Source organism: Dasypus novemcinctus, chromosome 2, assembly GCF_030445035.2.
Source record: "Dasypus novemcinctus isolate mDasNov1 chromosome 2, mDasNov1.1.hap2, whole genome shotgun sequence".
Classification (NCBI taxonomy): Eukaryota; Metazoa; Chordata; class Mammalia; order Cingulata; family Dasypodidae; genus Dasypus; species Dasypus novemcinctus.
Genome location: NC_080674.1, coordinates 117,552,077 through 117,577,583, shown reverse-complemented (window position 1 = coordinate 117,577,583; position 25,507 = coordinate 117,552,077). Strand labels below are relative to the sequence as shown.

Here is a 25,507-nt window from a genome sequence, read left to right as displayed (position 1 = left end):
AATGAGCAAGGTGTCTAAATAGGCTAGGCAATAATGTGATGAGACCAAAGCAGGAGGTATTTCCTTTCTTTATAAATGACTTCTCTAGAGGAAACCCATTTTGCAGGCTCTTCGATACACTTTTCCCTGACATGCATCAGTTTGAGGGTTGAGGTAGAATGATAGAGAGGCTACTGGTGAAGAATGGGGCACCTTTGCTTTTAAAAAAAAATTATTCTTAGGTGATCAAGGGCAATTTTTATTATTTTATTTATTAGTCCCTAGAGCAATGTTTTCAAAGTGTTGTTCCCAACCAGTATTATCATTCACCTGCGGAACTTGTTAGAAGTACAAATTCTCAGGCCCATCCCTGACACACCAAATCAGAAACTCAGGGGTGGGCCCAACAAGCTGTGTTTTAACAAGTCCTCTTGGTGATTTGGGTACTGCCTGAAAGAAGCAGAATAATTAAATTATTTACTGTCAATGTTTCCATTTTTTCAAATTACAGTTAACTTTCTGAAGTTTGGAGAACATACAATTATAAAAAAAATGACAGAAGATGAACTGTTTAAATATATCTTCCTAAAGAGAATATAGAGTTTTAAAAAGAATTCTGGGTCTGGCATTTTGAAGTGCATATTTTAGTAAGGGGTGGGTATGGGTCTCTTTCATGTAAAGTGAAATCTCTTCCTTTAGATCTGGGTTCTTGCATCCCTTCATGGATTATCTATTAGTTTCCATAGAATTGTATCTATTCTGAAATTGTCATTTGTTTCTTCTACATAGGCTTATTATGACAAAATGTCACCTTGATCAAAGAAATAGTAAAAAAAAAAAAATCTGACAAGAGATCAAAGACTTTGACAAAAGGTTTAAAGACTATTATGTTATGCACATGTTGAAACTATATGATTTTCCTGGAAAAAAAGTGTTGGAAAAGTATCTTGTTTCTCTGGATAGGCAGTGAAAGCTTTCCTCCAAAATCCTGTGTAAGGCATATGTTTAACTTTTTAAGAAACTGCCAAACTGTTATCCAAAGTAGTTGCATCATTTTAAATTCCACTAGCAGTGTAAGAGAGAGTTCCTGCTCCACATTTTCACCAACACTTGATATGGTCAGCCTTTTAAGTTTTAGACATCTAATAGGTGTGTAGTGGTATCTCATGGTGGTTTAATTTGCAGTTCCCTAAGGACTAATGATGTTAAGCATCTTTTCACATGCTTATTTGCGACTTGTATATCTTCTGATCCAGCTATTACACTCTTTTCACTTCATAAGAACTGAAAATTTGTGACAAAGGCTTGTACACAAATGTTTGCTGCAGTTTTATTTGTAAGAGTCCCAAACTAGAAACAACCCAAATGATGGTAAGGTAATATGGTATATACATTACAAGAGAATACTACTTAAGCAATGCAAAGGAATGAACTATGGATACACAAAACATGGATGGATTTAAAAATAATTGTGTTGAGTGAGAGAATCCAACCCCCCCACACACAAAGTTCACACTCTGTGATCCCACTTACACAAAACTCTAGAAAATGCCGATAATTTATAGTGTCAGAAAGCAGATAATCCAGGGAGGTGAGGTATGGGGGAGAGATTACAAAGGTGTGGGAGGAATCTCTTGGGGGATATATGTTCACTAGCTGATTGTGGTGATTTATTGGTATATGCATATGTCAAAACTTTACATTTTAAATATATGCAGTTTATTGTATGCCAACCATAGTTCAACAAAGCTGTTAAAAGAAAAACTCTAGGATCTTCCTGTTATCGGTAGGAAGCTCTAATTCTGTGTTAAACAGATATTTTTCTTTCTCCAGTTCCAGATAACAAAATGAAAAAGAAAATGCCTTACTCAGAAGTTGGTGTTTTATGTATGTGACTCCATGAGTTTATATCTTTTCTTGTGAGACATCTGGAACAGAATCCCTGTTCCCACCCCTAAACTTCAGCCTTTCAATTGCCAATGGAGGTTAAAAACCTCCAATGGAGGTCCCCAAAGGACCATAAAACAGGTGGCAGCAAAACTCAAAATGTGAGAAACAAACAACACTTAGAGTTCTTAGTTTTTACAAGGGTAGATGGACATTGCCATAAAAAATGAAAATCTGTTATGAAATCTTTCAATAACATTTGGTAATTGGTATCAGGAACATTGTATTACTTAAAAGAAAAGCCTCCACAGAGACAGAAGCTAAAATTCAGAATAATAAAGTGTCAGCACATGTCATAAAAAGCTGTGAAAATTTTTGACAATAAAACCTAAAGCTGGACACACAATCTGATTAAAAATTCAGAAGGAGTTCCTATTTAACAGAAAGCTTTGAAAAAAATAGTGGTTGGATTCACAGCTTTAGGTAAAGTCCATGCCAAGCATGGCAAGTTTATTTCTCACTTTAGGGTTTGTGCAAATTCACTGTTTTGATGGAGCAGGGAAAGCAGGGAGTGAAACTTCCTACAGAATGTCCTTTTGGGAATCAGTGCGGAAGTAAACTGTCTCCAAAGTTGCACATTGTTCATTTCAATTCTACGGTATGGTGGAAGCCAATTTTTTTTTTTTTAAAAAGGTGTTAAAGTTCTAGATTCTAAGCAAATGTTTTCAGCTTCAGCTACCCAGCTAATAAGTAGTAGAAGAGGGAAACTCAAAACCATATCTGATGTCAAAGCTCTTGCTTTCTAACACTCAGTATAGAAAAGAGAGTCTTCTGGAAGGACTACCAGCATCCCTACCCAGTGCCCTTACCTTGTGTCTCCTCTAACTGCGACTTGTTAACTGGCTGCTGGCTCACAGCTGGAGAGCACGGATTGCACCTGCTGCGAAGGCCAGCAGGGCCCTGCCTTACCCCGAGCTGGGCCTCAGTTGCATGTGCACGTACACGAGGACCCACTAGGGGTCACTGCAGCCTCAGAGCTATTGTGCCCGCCGGTCCGGAACGCGGCCGTCGGCTCAGAGGGCGTGGGACACCCAGCGCTCGAACCACGGGCTGCGAGCGAAACTGCGCCCTGCCTTGCCGGAGCCAGCTTCCCGGTTTCCTGGGGGAAACGGAAACAGCGCGCAGGGCCAAAGCCCGGGACAGAAGCGCGGCTAGTGGGCAGCGCGACCTTCCCGCACCTCACCGCTCTGACAACCTCTGCTCCGCCCTCCGCCCCGGCCGAGACCCCGCCCCAAAGGGGCGCCCTCTACCCTGGCAACCGGGTCCTGGTTTCCCTCCAGGGATTTTTCAGACGCTCGGACCTGGCCCAGCCCAGCCGCACCTGGTCGGCTCTCTTCACAGGCGCCACCCTTTGCGCCGCCCAGAGAACTTTTCCCGGAGCCGCCACAGCCTGGCGCGCCCTGGGCGCACCCCCGCCCCGCCCGCCGGCCTCCGCGTTCCCGGCCCCGGCGCCCGCAGGTTCTCCTACTCCCCGCTTCTCTGAATCTCCAAGAGAAGCAGCACTCCGCCGCCACGGTAGGATATTCCTGGAGGGAAAGATTGAACTTGGCCCCACACCGCTTTCCGCGATGAGCTCGGGGGGCCCCAGACCGGAGCCGCGCCCCGCCACGAGCTGACCTCCCCTCGCCGGTGTCGGTAAGGAGCAAGCTGCCGTTGCCCGCCCTCCTCCCGCTTCTCAGTGCCGGCGGGTTGGGGCTTTAGCGGACTGGGTGACGACTCTCGTCACTGCCCCTGCGCCCCTGGCTGGAGCGTCGTGGGTACTTCGGACACAAAAGAAAAGCCGACCCCTCCCCATTTGGCGGACCAGGCTGGGGGCTACGGGGCGGGGTTGGAGCTGGAAGTGCGCGGCCGCCGGGGACTCGGGAGGCGGAGGGGAGGACTGTGTGCCGCGGCCGCGCTCTGAGCCGGCGCCGGGGGAGGGGGCTGCAGAACTCCGAGGGGCTTCCAAGTGCGGGGAGGGCCTCGAGCTCTCACCCTTCCGCTTGCTTACCTCTTTCCCCCATTGCCAGGCGACTTTTGTCTTCCCCAGGACTGCGGGAGGGGCCGTAGCGCCCCCGCCTTCGGAGGAGCCGGAGCCGCAGGATGCGCGGGGACGCGCCGCCGCCCTCCGCGCCCAGTTCCGCCCGCTCTTCCCCGGAGGCTCCCAGGCTCTGAGTCTCCCAGGCTTCTCCCCTTTCTTACCTCCGTACGTCGCTGGGCCCGGACCGTCGGGAGCTGCTCCTCTCGTTCTCCGCGCGGCGCGGACAACAAATTAATGTCTCTCGCTTGAGGGGAGGGGGCGGCTCGGAGCCTCAGTCGCAGCTTTCTTTCCTGGCTGGGGACGGCCACAGCAGACATGGGCTGTTTCTGTGCTGTTCCAGAAGAATTTTACTGTGAAGTTTTGCTCCTGGATGAATCCAAATTAACCCTCACCACCCAGCAGCAGGGCATCAAGGTAGGCACTGGTCGGGGGCGCGTTCCGGAGGTGGGCAGCCGGTCGGGGTCGGGGGTCTGGGGCTTTGTCTGAGGGTTGTCACTGGACCGGCCGGGGGCTGCGTCTCGGTGCTGTGCGAAGAGGCGGCGGTCCCCTGCGCTCAGATGGCGAGTGGACGCGTCGCGGTGGGTTAACTTTGTGATCCTCTATTAAGGAAAGTGAGTTTGACGTCTCAGAGGTTACGCCACGCACCAACTCGCCGCTGCAGTCCCCACGGTCCTGCGGCGGAGACGAAAACTCTTTCCAACGCTGGTTTCCTCCCAAACTATCTAAGCCCCTCTGGCCCCGCGCTACCAGAAGAGGCGCAGAATTGAATATACATGCTTTCTCCACTCCAGTTTTGAAGGCATGATTTCCTTTGGCTTTCTCGGAGGCATTTTGTTGATGTCATTCTCTCGCTGAAACACATTTATTGGGTAGTTGTGATTGTGTTGGGAGTGCTACTTTTGTGCTGAAAATAGTTTCCCTCTCCCCAAGCGAACTGGTTTTATACCTACTTTAAGTAAACTTCCCTCAAAGTGACTCAGAAATAACTCTGCTCCTGTTTGTAGATCATTAAGATACGATTATTACTATTAATCTAGAGAACCCAAACAAAAAAGGCCGTGGGAACGTCCGGAGATCCAGTTCCTTTATTTTACTAAATACTTGCGTTATAGTGCACAACCTGATAGACGCGCCTGTGCCTTTCCTTTGGTCTTGCAACAATGTGATCTAGAGGTGATCAGAATCCCGACCGTTTTGTTGTTTTGTTCCCCTTCCTCCCTCAGTTTTAAGTTACGGAAACATTTCAGATAACCCGGTGAGTTTGGTGAAGGGAAACCGCTCGGCTCTCGTAGAGCTGAGCGTTGGAGAAATCAAATTCAGACAGCCCAGTGTCCCCTTAGAGTCTTGTTACCCTAATGCGGTAGGTAGGCCCTGGGTATTTTCGTGGGCGAGTCTGTGAATAGATTTACATAGCTTTGTGAGCACTCTTGCTTTGATATTGCCATTACCGGTGTGTTCTAATTTCATAGGTGTAATTCTGCAGGAGAAAAGGCAAAAATTGTCAAAGCTACGAGATTGTTAACCCTTTCCTTTAGGGAAATTCTTTTGAATGTTTTTCTGTAGTTAGTATACTAAGCAAAACTAAATCAGAGCCTCATTTAATATTTCCTTTTAAGGCCAACAAAAACATATTCTTTTTGTGGAGAGGGTTCATTTTATATTTTTTAGCTTTTTTTTTATGTTTCAAAAGAAAGTATCTCCCCCCCCACCCCAAATGAAACCAGGGACTAGCTTACTTTACAAGATGATGTAACATTCTTTGGAGTGCTGTGTGCATAAAATAGGCAAAAATCAAGAAAACATCTTAAATCTTGGTAATTCATGGATTTCCTTTGGTTTGGGGGCAGATATGTTAGAAGAAGATGACTAATGATCTGATGCTAAAACAACAAAGAAATCTTTCTGAAGTGCAAAATCTAAAGTCATCTGGAGTGTGAGCTTCCTATTTAATCATGAAAGCTGTACCCCTGTCAGCTGTGGAGCATGCACATTATTCTGTCAAGAGAGCAGCCAAGGCTTGGGATCAAATGGAATAATTTTGTCAAAGAAATATGGATAAAAAATATTGATACATAGTTTTTTGAAAAACCCAGTGGTGCTTATCTTGTTTTACAAATAGGTTGAAAATTGGTAAGTCATTCTAAGGCCATAGCAACTTTATAATACTGTTATTTTGGAGATATGCCAGGTAGCTAAACAATCATTTAAGAAGGCTTTTGTTGAAAGTAATCACTTCGCAACAGGCTTGGCCTCTTTTGGTGCCACAAAAGCATGCCACAATTATTCTGATGGCCATATGTGTGACACAGATGTCTGTTCAAGTTAACTGCGTTATCTATAACTATCATGCTACCATAAAATACATGTGTTAAGCACCTATCAACTTGTGGTATGTACTAAATTAAACACATATGTATATTTATACATGGTATAATAGATGAAAAAGCATCTCATCGTAGATATTATTCAAACATTGAAAAATAGTTGTATTATTGTTTCTTCTGTATGTACTTGGCATTTTCTTTAATTTCCCCCCAAACTTTCCTATATTATAGTACATAGATATAATTAATTGTATAATGCATTAATTAGATAAATATTAATGCAGTTCATGAATGAAATAGTAAACAATTAGTTTGAAGTTAGTAGCCAATAACTACTATTGTGGTGCCTCCCCATAGTAGTGATAGTTTTGATTTATCACTAATTGAAGTCACTACCTAATCACTAATTAAACTTGTGACATCAAGATTAGGCATTTTCTCCCTGAAATTAAAATAGAAAAATCTCTATATTTTTAAAAGTATTTTCTAATAGTTATTTTGAGATGACCTTTTTTCCTATTCTTCTTCAATGAAATGAAGACAGCTAATTTTGCATTAAAATAGTCAAATATTTCATCCTCAATAGATTTTACTGATTCCTATTTGTTACTTAAGAAATAGCTTGTATTGCTGTTTTAGTAATCCATTATGAGTTAGAAGATGATTATTAGGGGTAAATTAAAATAGAAGTAGTATGAGAGAAACATGGTAAAATATTTTTTCTATGTACCATTTTGAAAAACATTCTTTGGATTTAAATAATGAATGAAAGATCAAAAAGTTGGGTCTAAAGTGATTTTCTGCAACTTAGATCAAAGTTTTTTATTGACTTTAGAAAAAAATGGAAAATGTGTTCCCATGGAAGATATTTTAGCTTGAAGACCGTAGTTGCACATCTTACATGTTAAGATGAGTAGCATTTAAATGGAAAATAATTTTCTGTTGAGAAAAAAAACAGAAGAAAGGTAACATCTTTGTACTCCTATTGATGTTGTGTAGAAATTTTTATTAACTGTTCAGTTCCATGGCACTTAGAAGTGCTTTAGAGATAAAGTCACCTTGACAGGCAGGAAGTGATTATCGTGCAGATTGTAGATTGAGCCCTATCTAGTATTTAAAAATCCAGGTTTATATAAGCTGAAACCTATTGGTTGTGTGTGGAGCCGCACAATAGCTTTTCAGTTGTTTATTTTCTACTGCTGTCTCTGTTTATTCAAGTAAGGATTTCTGCTATGGTTGGTTGCTTAGTTTCTTTGAGTAATGTTTCTTCAGGGAAACTTTTGTTATGTCTTTTGTAGTCTGTGCTAGGGGAGGTAGAGATCTTTTCGTTTTCTTAGGAAGCAAAATTTGAATATGGCTCAAACTATTTTTAGAGGTTATTTAATTAGCAAATGATTTTTGGGACAAAACATCATATGGTTTGATTATAAGTTTAGTCCTCAAAATTACTGCTGTAAATATGAAATAGACTAATATGTTTATTTCAGCAAGATTTTAGTCCCCTAAATAGTAATATAATGAACCCTGAGGTGCTTATTTTTCTCTATATGTATTTGGCTAAATTAATGAAACCAATATGGCAGTTAGATAGAAACTCCATTAAATTTTTTTTACTTCCTTTTTTTTTCATTTTTTAATTTATTGTAGTATATCACTCATACATAAACATACATAAACAATAAGTGTATAATAATAGTTGTGAACTTACAAAACAAACATATATAACATCATACAGGACTCCTATAACTCACCCTACCACCAGTAACTTGCATTGTTGTTAAACCTTTTTAACTAATGATTAAAGAGGGAGTGGGAGGAAGAGATGTGATATGGGGGCATTTTCGGGGGTTGGAGTTGTCCTGGGTGGTGCTGCAGGGACAGTTACCGGACATTGTATGTCCTCCCGTGGCCCACTGGGTGGACTGTGGGAGAGTGTGGGCTATGGTGTAGACCATTGACCATGAGGTGCAGCGGTGCTCAGAGATGTATTCACCAAATGCAATGAATGTCTCATGATGATGGAGGAGGTTGTTGTTATGGGTGGAGGAGTGGGATTAGGGGGGTGGGGGTATATGGGGACCTGATATTTTTTGAAGGTAACATTAAAAAAATAAAGAGAAAAAAAAATAAAGAGCATTGTTGAAATACTACTACTAACCAAAGTGTTCCCCCCACCACCCTATTATCTTTTTATCATTTATATATGAACATACATAAACTATTAAGTGTATAGTAAAAGTTGTGAACTTACAAAGCAAACATGCATAACATCATACAGGGGTCCCACACATCAACCCTCCACCAACACCTTGCATTGTCGTGAGACAATATTATGAAAGAATATTGTCAAAATCTTACTACTAATCATAGTCCTTATCTTACATTTGATGTGTTTCTCCACCAACCCACCCTATTATTATTTTTTAACTATTTTTTTATGACGGAAGTTGTAAACTTATAAAACCATCATGCACATGTGCAGAATTCCCAAATAACGCCCCTCCATCAACACACAGCAGTGTGGTAGAACATTTGCTACAGGTAAGGTAATATCATCTGATTGTTACCATGTCCAGAGTGTACATTTGGCTCACATTCTCCATACTGCCTTTTTATCAGCACAGTACATCTTTTGCATAGATGCAAGAATATTATATTATTACTGCTAACCACAGTCTGTAGGTCACTCCAGCTGTATATTTCCCATGCTTCTCCACATTCCCCACACCCTGAAGTAGTGATATACATTTCCTCTAGCTCACAAAGAACACTCTTGCATCTGTACCATCAACCACAATTCTCATCCACATCTTGGGGAAACTCCATTAAATTTTAAATGAAGTTACCTCCTAGTGAGCCCGAGGTTTTTGAGGGAATATTATGAGTCAGTTTTGATGCTTTGATCAGCAATTTACTAATAAATTAAAAAATTATGAGGTGGGGACTTAATATATTCATCTCACTTACCAAGGATTATAGTTTTCATGCAATTTAGAATAATAAAGTTAATGTCTGAAATTGTAGGAAAGTGAAAAGAATTGTTTTTCATAAATTATATTAAGTAAATATATAAATACCTTTATCTTAACCACTAAAATACATAGGGCCAAGCAAAGGTATTCTGTTTTCTTTTAGTGTAAGAATGGCGGTGGGTCTTCATCAGTTAGTAAATTAAATGTGACTAGAATAGCACATTTCCCCTACCTCCACACTGCCTCCAGATTTTTAAAACTCAAATCTGATGATCATGTCTTCAGATGAGTCAGTATATAAAATGTGCCTCAATTTTATAAGAAGTCTTTTTTTCTCCTGAAAAAAGTATGAAGAATACCTTTTATCAGCCGTCGTTTGAAAGTGACTTAAAAACAATTTAAAGGGAGAAAATATTGTTACATAAAGCAGCTTATGGTTGTCCACCAGTTGCTTATAATTTTCTTGGTTGATGGTGGACCACATTTTGGTCCCAGTTACTATGTTTGTTCTTGAATTCTGTAATGTGAAGTGTGAACTAAGTTTGTAATAAACTTGAACTAATACAGTGCTTTTGAGCATGTGTGGTGATACAGTTAAATCTAAGTTGTAGGGACAAAAGACCAGACTCTGCTTTTGATTAGCCATGTGGACAGTAGTTTGCTATTTTTGTTAAGACACCTACAATTAAGATGGGAAATTGTTACATTTTCTTTGATAGTTCGTGTCAGTTATATCCTATAGAGGGTGACCCGACAGTTCCGTGTTGTGGAGGCTTCCTGCTGGTAGATACTTAGCAGCATCCCTGGCCTCTGCCCAGGATGTGCCAGGAGCACCCCTCCTCACCACCCCATCCCGTTGTAACAACCAGAAATGTCCCAAGACATTGTCAAATGTCTCTTGATCAGCAAAATCACCCCCAGTTGAGAACCACTGCCATAGAAAGTAGCAGCTTCCTTTATGCTTGAGTCTTTGGTACGGAGCCTTCTGCATTGGTGCAGGTAATTTTAGGATCCCCTCCCTTTTTTTTCTTTTTTGGAGGGAGGAGCAGTTGGCCTTTTTTATGCCAGTGTAAACGATATGGCATCTGTGTTTTTAACTTGCTTAATATTCTTATACTGGGAACCATACAATGAGTGATTAAAACCATGAGCTCTGGAGTCAGACCACCTGGTTTAAATCTTTGTTCCGCTAATTACTCACTAGCTGTGGGACCTTCAGGAAGATATTTAACCTCTCTTACTCTCAAATTTTCTTATCTGTAAAAGGGGGACAGATTTATAGTGCTCACCTAGTACATCCAAGTTTCCTTGCATCTAGTAGACACTCAGCAAATGTTAACCTTATTTTTTTCCCTCCTTTCCCCATCCTCCCCTTCTTTTAGTGGCTGATTCCTGTCTACTGAGGGGAAGCCCATACTTCAGTGCCTTGGCACCCTACCTGATATATCCCCTGGCTCCCAGATGACTTGCTCTCTGGGCAGGCAGAACTGCTCACATTTTCTGAGACATAACAGATTCTTGTGATTTTGTGTGTGAAATTCCCAGCAGTTGGTGTACCTTTTTGCATTTCCCTAAGCACATACTCATCTGAACCATCCTTTAAGACTTGGCATCAGGTATGGCATCTGCTAGGAAGCCTTCAATGCAGTTTGCCCAGGCAGAGTTAAGCACTTGTGCACACAACAGACACATCTCTCATAGAACACTTGCCACATTGGAAAGATTAATTCTGGCTGTGTCTGTCTCCTCCAATAGCCTGTGAGCCGCTATCTGTGATCCCCAGCACCTATAGTTATACACTGCATGTAACAGATGCTTATTAAATATAATTTAAATAGGGGTAATGAATAGAATGTTACAGTTGGCATAGGCCATGTTGAAAATCTTCTGGATAATGAGGATCCTTTGGCTTTTTTTTTTTTAAACCAGGAAGGATGATGACATAAAGCAAATCTCACTGTGAAAATAAGTTGCCAAAATTCTCTCATTTTTATATTGATCTGGGTAGAAAATGAGATGGTACAGTGGAATGAATGCCTGCAGCACATTGAAGAGCCGGTTAGCAACTACTATTTCAGAAAACATGAATCACATCATTTTTTACCCTGGGGGTAACTATTTACTTTCTCTTTCTTTTTAAATATAACTTTCCCCTTCCAACTTGAGACTTTTTGGAAGAAGGGCATATTTCAAGACTGGGTAATGGATCTGCACAATTTAGTTGCTTTTCTTCCTGGTCTCCTATTCCTTAAACTCTCTGAGAACAGTGTTAACTGATTTCACATTCTGGGTTTATACAACCAGGAACCATCAGTGTGATTGATAATCTTGCTGTACCACCCATATCACTCTTGATGTTGCATAAACTTCATCTGGAAGTAGTCTAAATCTTAATGAAAAAGACGGTGTCAATAAATTAAATGTTTGGTCTTTATGAACTAGTTTATACGTTTTCATTCTGATCCAGAGTACATTTGTCCTTAGGCATGCTATAAAATGACAAATCAGGGATCACATTTGCTGTGCCCTTCTCTGAGACTGACTGCTTTGGCACATGTCAAGCTTATCCATGAGCGTGGGATCATCCTCCTTCGGCTTGTAATGAGTATCTGTCATTTGCTTCTGGACCATGAGTTTTGTTTCTAACTTTTATATATTAACATGAGCCAGGCATCTGTTTTCACATGCCATAGGTGTAGAATAGGTGTTTTCAGGTCGGGAACCAGTCTGTTTAGTTTGTGCCTCAAAAGTCCTGTACCTTCAATTTGCAGAGTCTGGACCATTCTCAAAAATGTGGATTGTATCCCTGTGCCCTCTGAGTCAAGTATCTTATTTCCTGTTTGTTTATTTTTTAAAGTAAAACAGACACTCGTAGTGCTACCTATTGTTAAACCTTTTCTCTGTAACTGAACACCCTGACTGGCTAAGGACTGCCCCAAGGGCTGAACTGGCTCCTCTGGAGACCCTTCTCATAATCACTGAAGACTTGAAAGGGCCAGGCAGTGGCTTCCTGGCTTGCCAGAAGTTTGTTTTCAAGTGGAGGATATTGACATGTCAAAAGGAAGTTGGAACAAGAGAGATTGCAGCAGGTAAGGAAAACTGAGAGGGGCTGAGCGCTAGCCCACACGGACAATAATAACCCAAAGGTCAGATGGCAGGGGAGGAATCAGGAGGAATCAGCAGACCGAGACAGAAGAGGGAACCAAACCAAATGCAGCAGTGTATGGTTTACGAAAGGAAGGTCCAGAGCACGGGAGAAAGCATAGTTAGTTATGCAGAGAGTTCCTAATTGTGTGGAGATTGTGATTTCAGTGTTGGTTAGAAAGTGCTTTTTTTAGAATACATTTTTTTCTATACAGTGGCACGGGTGAGGGTCAGGTTCCTGAGCTCGCCAGCATGTTCCCATTCACGTTTTTTTTTAACAATTCCTTTTCCCCCTTGTGGCTCTTCATTCAGAGTGGTGTTGGAGAAGCAGACTTAGAGCCTCTGCTTCCTTAATTGTCACTTGCCAGAACTGGTGTTCGTCCACCTTTCTCACTTCTTCCAACTTAGTCCAGGCCCTCATACTTCTTCACATGTGAGCCAGCCTCTGGTCTGGGGTGCTCTGAGGCCAACATCAGGCTTTACCCTCTTCTTCCTGAACTGTTTTCAAATCCTGACCCTGCGATATCATATTGGCTTTATGGTTGGATGCCTGTCTCTTCTTTGAGCCTGTCTCAGTTTCCTCATCTGTAGATGAGGGGTACTATGCCTGCCTCATAGGATGATTGTGAGAGTTTGTAGAGAGAATCTTGAGCACACAGAATAGAAGGTGCTCAATAAATGATAGCTATTAGTGTGGCATATTATTTCCTGATACATTTATTTCTGAACTTCAGTTTGGGTTATCTAACCTCCCACCTCTGCCCCAGGTGACACTGGTGCTCTGAGGGGTGTGGGAGGCTGTTAGAAGTGGGCAGCAGTGGTGATTAGTATCAGGTCTCTATAGTTGTAGTAGAAATAGTATCATGTTCCACCCCCACATCTATTTACATTGCCTCAGCTACCACTGGGGTGCTGAAACTCCACATTCATTCCACTAGTCCAGACTCCCTTCCTGTTATCTGGCCTGTATTCTGTCTGCCTACTGGGTATCACTAGAAGCCCAAGGCTATCATCACTCTGGCACCCTCTCTCCTCTCACACTCCACCTCCAAGAATGGCTTCTCCTCCTAAGCTCCCAGGTTTGGTTAATGATGCTCTACTCTTGTCAGTTAAGATGCTTTGGTTCCCAGTTACAGAGATCCCATAGCAAACTGCCTCAACAATAAAGAAGTTTAGTAACCCATCTATCAGGGAATCCAGGAGGAAGGAGAAGAGGTTCAGAGTAGGTCAGTGACATCTCTTCCTTGCTTTGCTGTCTTGGGAGTCAGTGTCATCCTGAGGCCATACCAGCTGGTTAAATTGTTCTGGAGATGATCTTTATACATGGCATCATGTGAGGGAAGAATAGAGCCTGTTGGGTTTTTTTGGTTTTTTGGTTTCTTTTTTAAGGAGAAAAGAAGCTTTCTCCAGAAGCCTTCCAGTTGACTTGCCCTTGTTTCTTTTTGCCTGAATCAATCTTTTTTATTTTTTATTTTTTCAAAGATTTCTTTATTTCTTTATTTACCCCTGCCCCCACTCTGGTTGTCTGTTCTCTGTGTCTGTTTTGCTGTGTCTTCTTTGTCCGCTTCTGTTGTTGTCAGCGGCACAGGAATCTGTGTTTCTTTTCGTTGCGTCATCTTGTTGTGTCAGTTCTCCGTGTGTGTGGCACCATTCCTGGCCAGGCTGCACTTTGTTTCGCACTGGGTGGCTCTCCTTACGGGGCGCACTCCTTGTGCGTGGGACTCCCCTACGTGAGGGACACCCCTGCGTGGCATGGCACTCCTTGCCCGCATCAGCACTGCGCATGGGTCAGCTGCACACGGGTCAAGGAGGCCCAGGGTTTGAACTGTGGACCTCCCATGTGGTAGATGGGCGCCCAACCACTGGGCCAAGTCCGCTGCCTTATTTTTTTTTTTTTTGAGATTCATTTTTATTTATTTCTCTCCCCTTCTTCCCCCCCTCCCCTTGTTTGGTCTCTCTGTCCATCTGCTGTGTGTTCTTCTATGTCAGCTTGCATTATCTGGCAGCACTGGGAAACTGCTTTTCTTTTTTGTTGCGTCATTTTGCTGCATCACCTCTCTGTGTGTGCAGTGCCACTCCTGGGCAGGCTGTGCTTTTTTCATGTGGGGTGGATCTCCTTATGGGGCTCACTCCTTGGCGTGGGGCACCCCTATGCAGGGCGCCCCTGCGTGGCACAGCACTCCTTGTGTGTGGCAGCACTGCACAGGGCCAGCTCACCACACAGGTCAGGAGGCCCTGGGGATCGAACCCTGGACCTTCCATATGGTAGACGGATGCTCTATCAGTTGAGCAACGTCCACTTCTCCTGAATGAGTCTTGTGGCTCTTCTTGAGCCAGAGGGAAATGAGTTCACCTTTAGTGTAGCCACATCCTTCCTGAAGCTGGTTGGGGATGGCTACATGGGGGTGGGGCTCAGTCAGGAAGAAAAGTAGGGCATCATGGGTGCTCTTGGCCACCAGCAGGGTCCATTCCAACCCTTGGGTCAGGCTCCTGACACTTGTGCTCTCTTTCACTTTCCATTTTCTTCCAGGTCTTGAAACACCTAAATATCTTCCCAATTGGTTTCTTCTCCCCTTTCTTCATTGTTCCTCACCGAATTTAGTACCTTTTCAGTTCTCAACTGGCAGGTGCCATAGCCTGTCCAGTAGCCTCTGCTCTCCAGCCAGCATTAATCTCTTGTTACGGCCTCTAGAGTTAACTCTCTGAGCCCCTGGATAGAATGCTTCAGTGGCTCATTAGCTTCTACAGGTCAGGTGTAGACTTCTTAGCCTGGCACTCAGGGCCCTTCATAATCAGACTCTGGCCTCCTTTCTGACCTTCTCCCTCGCACCACTTCTTCATACCTGTCATGTGCTCTAGCCAGACTGAGCTGTTTCCTAGGTTTTGAATTCTCCACATTCCCTCTCACCTGAGTGTTTTTCTGACATCCCCTTGCTAGCAAGCTGGAGAGGCCTGTTTCTGCTTAAGAGCCTGCATTTCATTGCCGTGGTTTCTGGACTTTCCTGCCCACCTCACCGTGGAAAGAATATAGTGCAGAGGAAAGGGCATGGGCCTTGGCCATACAGAAATCTGGTTTTAGGTCTCCCTTCCATTTGTTAGAGGTATGAACTTGGCCAAGTCATTTATCTGCTTTGAGTCTGTTTCCTCATATGTATCCTGTTTATAGCTAGGGCTGCTGTACAAGAAATTCTGAGCTCTGTTCCTGTTGATTGACATCTGTTGTATTATAGATGGAATGCTTTGAGGGAGGGGCTGGGTCTTTATTATGGAATCCCTGGTCAAGCCCCAGTTCCTTGGGAGTAGCAGGTATCAAGAAAGAATGTTGATTGAACCTGAATTAGAAAAAGTACCTTCATAGTCATGTAAGCTAGTGAATTTGAGAAAGAAAATGCAGCTCTGTTTTCTTCTCCCTTTCTAGGTACCCTGGGTAAGTAGTGTACCTGCTTGACTCAATTTCATGTTTATTTAATTTCTAAAAACAGCTTTATTGAGATATAATTCATATGCCACATAATTCACCCATTGAAAGTGTACATTTCTTTGGTTTTTAGTATATTCATGGACTTGTGCATCTGTCACCAAAGTCAATTTTAGAACATTTTCATCACTCAAAAAGATACCTTGTACGCAAGCAATTGCTCCATTTCACTTCATACTCCCAAGCCCTAGGCAATCACTAATCTTTCTGTCTTTATAGAGTTGCTTATTCTGGACTTTTCAGATAAATGAACTCATGTAATATGTGGTCTTTGTGGCTGGCTTCTTTGACTTAGGATAATGTTTTCAGGGTTCATCCACTGTGTAGCATGTATCAGTACTTCATTCCTTTTTATTGTATAATTTTCTGTTGAATGGATATAACATATTTTACTTATTCATTCATTAGTGGTGTTCATTTGGGTTGTTTCTACTTTTTTACTATTTTGAATAATGCTGTCATGAAGATTTGTGTAGAAATTTTTGCATGAACATATATTTTGATTTCTTTTGGATATATACCTGGTAGTGGAATTGCTGGGTAACAAAATAATTCTGTGTTTAACCGTTTGAGGAAATGCCAAATTGTTTTCCACAGTGACGGTTTTAGTTTGCTTAAGGCTGCTGGGGGCAATGTATCAGAAATGTGTTAGCTTTTATCATGGGAATTTATTAGGTTAAAAGCTGATAGTTCCGAGGCGGTGAAAGTGTCCAAAGCAAGACTCCATTAGAGATGATGTTTCACCACGCTGCAGCTGTGGGTGCTCAGGCACATGGCAGCCCTGGCAGGAGATGTACAGCTGTGGCCCATCGGGCACATCGCTCTTCTCCCTTCTCCTCTGGGCCTTGTCTCTTTCAGCTTTGGGCAAAAGTGGCTTGCTCTCAGCCTCTGTGTTCCACTGATTCCAGCTTCTTGGTTCGTCTCTGTCTTTACAGCTTTGTTCTGTGTCTGTGGTTTTTTATTCCTCCATTTATAGAGGACTCCAGTAAGAGGATTAATAGCTATCCTGGGTCCTGCAACCTAAACCCAGGCCCTTATCTGAAGTAATTTAAATCAGGGTCTCACCTACAAAGGTTTACGTGCACAGGAAAGGATTAGCTCTAAGGGCATGATTTTTTGGGGTCCACTCAGCTTCAAACTGTCACAGTGGCTGAATCTCACCAGCAATATACACGGGTTCGAATTTCTCTGCGTTCTCACAACACTTGTAATTTGTCTTTTTGATTATAATCATCCTAGTGGGTATGAAGTAATAGCTCATTGTGGTTTTAATTTGCATTTCTATGATGACTAATGATATTGAGCTTCTTTCATGTGCTCATTGGCTATTCCTGTATCTTCTTTGGAGGGATGTCTGTTCATATCCTTTGCCCATTTTAAAATTGGGTTGTATTCTTATTATTGACTTGTAAGGACTTTTTATGTATTTTAGATAAATGTCCATTGTCAGATTTTTAATTTGTAAAAATATTTTTTGCCCATTCTGTGAGTCATCTTTTTACTTTCTTGATGGTGCCCATTGAAGCACAAACTTTAAAAATTTTGATCAAGTCCAAAGTATTAGTCAGGGTTCTCTATGGAAACAGAACAGGTGGGAGATTTATGTAAATATTACCAGTTATTGCCTCACATGAATGTGGGGATCGGCAAGTCCAAATTCCATAAGGTAGACTGTAAGCTGGAAATTCTGGTGTAGATTTTCAGTAAATTCCCCAGAAGAAGCTGGCTGGCTGAAGTAGGGATAGAAATTTCTTTCTTTTGACTGCTGAAATTATCACTTCTTTTAAAGCCTTCAATGAAACTTCTCTCATTGATGAAGGCAGGCTTCTCAGTTGATTGTAGATGCAATCAGCCATAGATGCAATCTACAGATTATTTAAATCCATGAAATATCCTCACAGTAACAATCAGGGTAAAGCTTGCTTGACCAAACAACCGGCCGCCATAGCCAAGTTGACACATAATTAACCATCACATCCACTTTATCTGTTTTTTTTCTTTTGTGACTTGTGCATTTGGTGTCCTATGTAAGAAACTATTGCTTAACACAAGGGCATCAAAATTTATCCTATGTTTTCTTCTAAAAGTTTTCAGCTTACTCTTTTGCATGTAGATATCCAGTTTTTCCAGCAACATTTGTTGAAAAGACTATTCTTTTCCCATTACATTTTCTTGGTACCCTTATTGTGACAATTTAAAGCTTGTTGTGGATTCCAGAGAAGATCATGTTCTTAAAGCTAATGCTCTCCTGCAGGTGTGGGACCCTTTGACTGGATGGGATTGGATTCAGTTGTTGGGGGGCCTTTCATTGGATTACTTTGGCGAGGTGTGACCCAGGGTGGTTGTTGGTCCTCTTGATGGAGTTCTTTGTAAACAGAGGACTGAAAGCAGAGACACACAGGAAAAAAGTCTCAGAGACAGAAGGAGAGGATTAGAGGCCGGAGGCTGGAATCAGTGGGGTACAGAGGCAGGGGAAGAGAACCTGAGAAGCTAGGCCCACAAAGCAGCTCGAAGCTGAAGAGATGATGCCCGGAGGAGAGAGGTGAGGTGAGCAGACTGGCATTGTGCCCTGCTGTGTGCTTCATCACCCACAGCTCATCTCAGAGAGGAATCATCTTTAGTGGCAGCACCATGTGCTTAATAGCCCACAACTGCAACTTGGTGAGACAGCATCTCTTGATGATGCCTTGATCTGGCCACTTTCATGGCCTCAGACTGCAAGTTTCAACCTCATAAATTCCCATTGTAAAAGCCAACACATTTCTGGTATATTCCCTTAGCAGCCCTTAGCAAACTAACAGTTATGAAAAATTAATTGACTGTAATTGTAAGGGTTTATATCTAGACTCTCAATTCTATTCTGTTGATCTACAGGTCTATCTGGATGCCTTTTTAAAATTATACAAATTCCTTGGTAAGATATGTGTGTATAATTTAGCAGAGAAAATACTTCTAGGTACAATCATTGATATTTAATATTTTGAGAAATATTTCCTGTCCGCTTCCTAGGGGCAGTGACACTGCCTCTTTACCCACTGTTGATCTTCAAAAGCATAGAAGAAGTGGTCATTAAATGTTAGTTGAAGGACTGATTGAAGGATTATTTTAGTCATGCTGCCTCTATTGCTTTTGTGACTTGAAACTCTGCCTGAATATTTCCAAAAAAACTTTTCTGTACAAACTTTGGGTATCACTACTGATGTTCTTTAAAGGATTTGCATTTGATTCTTTTTCTTTAAAGTCTCTTCCTGTAAATTGCTTGATGTGGGTGTGTGAAAAAGTGTGTTTATGTTTATTTCATGGATAACCTTTTTAGTAATTTTGTAGCATGTTAGAAAAGTTATCATCACTCAAATATGTATATGGCTTTCATATTTTATCTTGAAACATATTGAGAAATTGCTAGAGATTTGTTCCAATCAGTATAATGTGACATGTTTTCCTTCTAGGAAAAGAATATAGATAGAAGAACTCTTTGTAACACATACCCCTTCCTTCCCCCACCCCCACGACTTCCTTTCTACCCTGAACTTCCATGATTCCTGGCAAGATTGCAGGTTAAATCTAGGGAGCTACTACGGCTTTATGAATTTGACTAAAATCCCCTATGGCTGAAGAAAATTGTAGAAAATCTTGGTGGTATTGAAGCTGGCATAATGTAAGCTTTACAGTCTTGTCTGGATTGCACATTTTCAAAGTTGGTAGTATTCAAACACTTGAAAACCCCCAATAGATAGGTGGCCTGCAAGCAGCTCCTTTGTGAGGAGACTCTCAAGTGCCTAGAATCTAGATTATGCCATAGCATGACAAAATCTTTCTTGAGAACTCATTTCTGCTTGTCATTGCCTGTTCTGCCAGCCTCTCTGTCTTTTGCCCAATAGTTTAACTGCCTGATTCTCTACATCTGGGTCTGTGTGGTTGCATGTTCTCATGTCTTCTCTACATCCAACTCTGTGTGGTTCCATGTCCTCATGTCATCATCCCCCGTATTCTCCCAGAAAATACAGCAGACAACCAGGAGAGAGTGGAAAAGATGACATAAATTATAACAGACTGGATTACACTTATAATAAAAGTTGAACCTTGAATGGACATTAGCAATCATCTATTCCAGCCCCCACATTCTACAGGTGAGACCCATCGAGGAGGAATAATTTGCAGAGCCCAGCAGTAGGGCTCCAACCCTTATCTCTTGCTTTCCCATCTGGTCCTTTTCCATGGCTCATCCCTTCTCCCCTCTGCCTGCCCTGTTTATTTGCAGTAAGGAAGGAAGGAAGGCTGAGATGTGATTATAAGGAAAGATACAGACTTTATTGAAAATCATTTAGGTTTATTATTTACTACCAATCTCAAGTGCCCTAAACTTTTTATTTTGAAATAATTTTAACTAAAAAAAACTTAAAAAAACTTATTTTGAGATAATGTCAAACTTATGGGATAGTTGCAAAACTGATACAAAATATACAGAGAACTCCAACATAACTTCCACCCACTCAGATCCACTAAATTTTAACATTTTGCCATACTTGTGCTTTCCCTCCCCCATCTGTCTATTCATCTACTGACCATCTATCCATCCATCCTTCTGTCTTGTAGTCTGTATATTCTTCTAAATGTTTGAGAGTAGGTTGTATAAATCATGTTCCTTGATCACTTTATAATACTATGTATATTTCTTAAACAAGGATATTCACTTATGTAGCCACTTTATGTACATTGAGCAAGTTCAAGATAAAAAGCTTATAGTCTATATTCCATTTTTTTCATATGTCCCAATAATGTCCTTTTGGGTCTTTTTCTTCTCTCTTATTAGATCCAGTCCAGGATCATGTATTGTATTTATTGCACTGTCTCCTTAGTTACTCTTTTTCTTTTTATAATCATAGGAACATATATATAACATAAACTTCCTCATCTCAGCCACTCCAAAGCATACTGTTCAGTGGGATTAATCACAGTCACAGTTTTGCGCTAATATCTCCACCATCTATTATCAGAATTTTCCCATGACTCCAGATAAAAACTATACCCATTATGTATGAACTCCCATTCTCCATCTGTACTGCCCATGGTAACCACCCTGCCTTCTGTGTCTATGAAATTGTATATTCTAGCCATTTCATATAAGCATACCATACAACATCTGTCCTTTTGTGTTTGACTTATTTCATGTAACATGATATCTTCAAGATTCGTCCATGTAGTAGTATGTATCAGAACATCATTCTTTTTATTTTTATTTATTTATTTATTTTTTTAAAGATTTATTTATTTATTTATTTAATTTACCCCCTCCCCTGGTTGTCTGTTCTTGGTGTCTATTTGCTGCGTCTTGTTTCTTTGTCCGCTTCTGTTGTCGTCAGCGGCACGGGAAGTGTGGGCGGCGCCATTCCTCGGCAGGCTGCTCTTTCTTTACACGCTGGGCGGCTTTCCTCACGGGCGCACCCCTTGCGCGTGGGGCTCCCCCACGCGGGGGACACCCTTGCGTGGCACGGCACTACTTGCGCGCATCAGCACTGCGCATGGCCAGCTCCACACGGGTCAAGGAGGCCCGGGGTTTGAACCGTGGACCTCCCATATGGTAGACGGACGCCCTAACCACTGGGCCAAAGTCCGTTTCCCACATCATTCTTTTTAAATCTGGGTAATATACCATTGCATGGATATACCACATTTTGTTTATCCCTTCATCTGCTGATACTCTTTTGGGTTGCTTCTTCCTTTTGTCTGTTGTGCTAATTCTGTGAACATTGGCGTACAAATATGTGACCAAGTCTCTGCTTTTGGTTCTTTTGGATATAAACCTAGAAGTGGAATAGCCAGGTCATAGTTCTATCTTTAACTTTTTGAGGAACCACCAACTGTTTTCCACATTGGTTGTACTATTTTACATTTTCACCAACAGTGTGCTAAGGTTCTGCTTCTTAGCATCTTCCCTAGCACTTGGTATTTTCTTTTCTTTTTTTCCCTTCGTAGATGCCTATTTATCTAAAAGGTCTGGGATAATTAATTTAGTGCCATGGTTTTAAAGCTTGTATCACTCAGAGTCTTTCCTTGGACTTTATTTTGTAAAGCCTTTACCCTGAGTTCTTATAGCTCAATTCTGAATATCCTCTAGGAATGAAATTTAAAAACTGATTAGCAACCCTTCTTATTGCCCCAGAGAGGAAAGCAGAAAAGTAAAACTGCTCTTTCGTTGAAAGGTTTCACATGAGCCAGTCATCATGAGCCTAATAGATCTTTTCCCTTGATAACGATTCTTTTGTGCTTTGCTCCTGTTTACAAGGGTACTTGGAAGATGTGCAAATTTTCCAGAATTCCTCAGAGAACCAGCTTCTTTTTCTTTCACACAGCATTTTCACATTGTGTTCTAGAACAGTTATTTGAAGGTAAATATGTTTTGAGTGCGAAAGTATATGTGATCCAGACCAAAGCTATATGCATCTGTAATCTCAGGAATACATTTGTGAACTCAATTCTATGAGAATCTATTTTGAGCTTATTATGTACCCAGTAGCACCCAGGGTTTCTGGGAGGGGAAGGGGGTGATAATGAAATAGACAGGACTCTTGCTCATAAAAATGTAACCTTTAAGTAGAAAAACACTTAATAAACAACAGAGAATAAGACAGGACAAGTTATAATCAAGTATTGGGTTATGTGATAGAGATTCCAAGAGAAGTGATGTTTCTTATTTTATATGGCAGGATGAGGTTAATTAGGAAAAGCATTTTAGAAAAATCAAATAGAGTTTCACCATGCCTGATACGAAACCCTTGGGCCAGATGTGTTTTAAGATCCAAATTTTTTGAGATTCCAAGTAATATGGTATACATACCATTCATGGTGCAACATCTCCAGTCAGGTCTGTGGTGGTAAATAAGGAAGCAAGCCCATTAATATTTCTGCAACACAGTATTTGGATATTCATAATAATGGTGGAGGGTGCAGTAAATAGACTCTATTCTGGCCTTTTATATGTTATAACAGATTCTGTCCTTGTATTAGTTATCTACTGCTACATGGCACATTGCCCCTAAGACTTAGCATCTTAAACCACAAACACTCATCATCTACAGTTTCTGGAGGTCAGGAATCTAGGAACCACTTCCCCCAATGGTTCTGGTTCAGGATCTCTGATAAGGATGAGGTTAAGCTGTGGCTGAGACTGCAGTCATCTGGGGATGGAGGAACACTGCCAGACCCACTCACATGGATGTTGGCAAGTCTCAGTTCCTCACTGACTGTTGACAGGAAGCCTCAGTTCCTTGCCATGTGGACCTCTCCATAGGCTCCTGGGAGTCCTCACAACATGGCAGCTGGTTTCCCCCCAGAGCAAGTATTCAGAGAAAGAGAGAGTCCAAGATGGAAGCCACAGTCTTTATAATAGAATCCCTTCTGCTGTATTCTTTTTTTTTTTTTTTTTTTTTTTAAAAAGTTTAATGGGGGAGCAGATGTAGCTCAGTGGTTGAGTTCCTGCTTCCCATGTATGAGTGCTGGGTTCAATCCCTGGTAATTCCGTTAGCCACTGAAAAAAATTCCACCTAAAATCAAGGCGAGCGGGCCCAGTGTGACCCGCCAGAGTCGGCTCCGTCCCTACCCTGGGCTCCGCCAGGTGGGTCCTCGCGGGCACGCAGGGGCGGCCGCCCGCGCCGAGACCCCGGCGCCGGCCAGGGCTCCCGCAGGCGCCGGGCGACCCCTGCGGCCCGGAGGCGAGGGAGCGGCGCTGCCGCGGGGTCGGGAGCCGACGGCTGGAGGGCAGTGCGTGCCGGGGCTGCTGTATTCTTTTGGTAACACCAAACTACCTCTGGTGTAGGAAACTGATTTACTGGGTTGGACAGAATTTAAACAACTACCAGCTTCAGCTCTTTCTCTTTGTTTTTGGGTATTGACCTTCATAAACAGCTTTTCAAATTTTCGAGGGTCATAGCTGAAAAAATCCCTGCATTTCCTGTACGTTTTACATAGTAATCTTCTTGCCTGCCCAAGCATAAAGAGATGCAGTGCATTCATTTCGCATAACCTTGATCATTTGATGAAGATGTGTTTCAAAACTGAAGCTTATGGGTTTAAGATATATGTAGGGGATTTGAATCTCTGGACTGATAATATGACACCCAGGCCCAGAGCCTCAACAGACTTCAGCTCCTACACTTTGATTTATTGGACTTACTCCACTCAGCTAACATGGAGTTGAAGAAGGTCAACCACCACAACATGGAGCCTAGAGTGTCTTCAACTGGAAGCGGGAGGAGTGCATCCAGTACCCATATGGAATCTAAGCCCTCACTTGACATAGATGTGCAATGGACACAACCAATCCAGTGTCCACAGAGAAAATGTGGAATGGGTGTGGGAACGGTAGCCATGGTGGCTGCTGGGTGTGGGGAATGGGAGGAAGGGATGAGATGTGGAGGCATTTTCGGGACGTGGAGTTGTCCTGGATAGTGCTTCACGGACAATTACGGGACATTATAGATCCCCCCAGGGCCCACTGGATGGAACGTGAGAGAGTATGGGCTATGATGTGGACCATTGACTATGGGGTGCAGTGATGCTCAGAGATGAACTTACCAGGTGCAATGGATGTGTCATGATGATGGGAGAGAGAGTTGCTGTGGGGGGAGTGGGGGGCGGGGGCGGTGGGGTTGAATGGGACCTCATATTTTTCATAATGTAATTAAAAAAAATAATAATAATAAAAAAAAACACCTTTTTGATGAGCCCAAAAAAAAAACAAAAAAAAAAAACTGAAGCTTAGATTTGGAAATTTTAAAATTTACTATTTGAAATTCCTTGTAGGAATCCTAAGTGAAGAATGAAGATTTGCAATTCTATTACTTCAGTAATTAAGAAATTAGGTTGATTATGATGTAGAGTTTGTAAGAATATGAGTTGTCTTTTTTGAGGATCATGAAAATCTTGATAAATCATTGTTTTCTAGAATCTCCTTCCAGCAAACTCTGAAGAACTTTCCCTTAGGTTCCCTTTAAGCCATTACATGCACCCAGGGAGAAGCAGGTTGTGACAGTGTCATAGAAATATCAATGTTGACACAGGTCTGATGGTGACTACCAAGGAACAGCTATCAGTGAAACCAGACCCAAGCTAACAGCAGATCAGTCCTTTCAGGGCACATATTTCCTTTGTGAATAGTGGTGAAAACAGTTAAGCTCCTTGTATGTTTTTAAGGTTAAAAATCTTTGCATTTTCCTCTACCTGAAAGTACTGAATCATTTTAGTTGTGAGCCACAGGGTGAAAGATATGTGACCTAACATTTAAATACCATATTAATATTTGAGTCAATTGAGTTTAAGAGTAAATGCCTGGTTGCAAAACCACTTTCCTTTTAAATATTGTTTTTGAAAGACGAGCAGTATTTATGTCTGGAAACATTTCCTTAAAGTATAGAAATTGGGACTACTGAAAACAGGTGTGCATATTCAATAAGATAGGCCTGGCTTTACTCAAAAAGCTGTCTTTTTGAGAAATTTCATTGTATATTGATTAATGTTTTCAAATGTTTCCCTAACAGGTGTTGTTGTCATAGAAAAGTAGAAAAGGGCCTAGTGATTTTTTTTTTCTATCCACCCCTTCCCCACACAGAGTGGTGATTGTATGCTATTCCCCATGCTTTTTCAC

The 25,507-nt window shown here is 41.8% G+C and overlaps 1 protein-coding gene across 6 annotated transcripts in view; it reads left to right on the top strand.

The window, feature by feature from the left end:
- The first annotated feature begins 2,941 nt into the window (after nt 1–2,941).
- Nucleotides 2,942–25,507, top strand: part of EPB41L4A (erythrocyte membrane protein band 4.1 like 4A) — a 266,210-nt gene continuing 243,644 nt past the window's right edge. For 2 of the 6 annotated variants that reach the window (XM_071209359.1, XM_004452449.4), the window contains exons 1-2: nt 2,942–3,561; nt 3,956–4,360. In XM_071209359.1, the coding sequence (XP_071065460.1) occupies nt 4,262–4,360 (99 nt within the window). In that variant the 5' untranslated portion in view covers nt 2,942–3,561; nt 3,956–4,261. Of the gene's footprint in view, nt 3,562–3,585; nt 4,361–25,507 lie in introns of those variants that run through there. The other 4 variants (XM_071209364.1, XM_071209372.1, XM_058277064.2 and 1 more) reach the window with 4 other exon arrangements.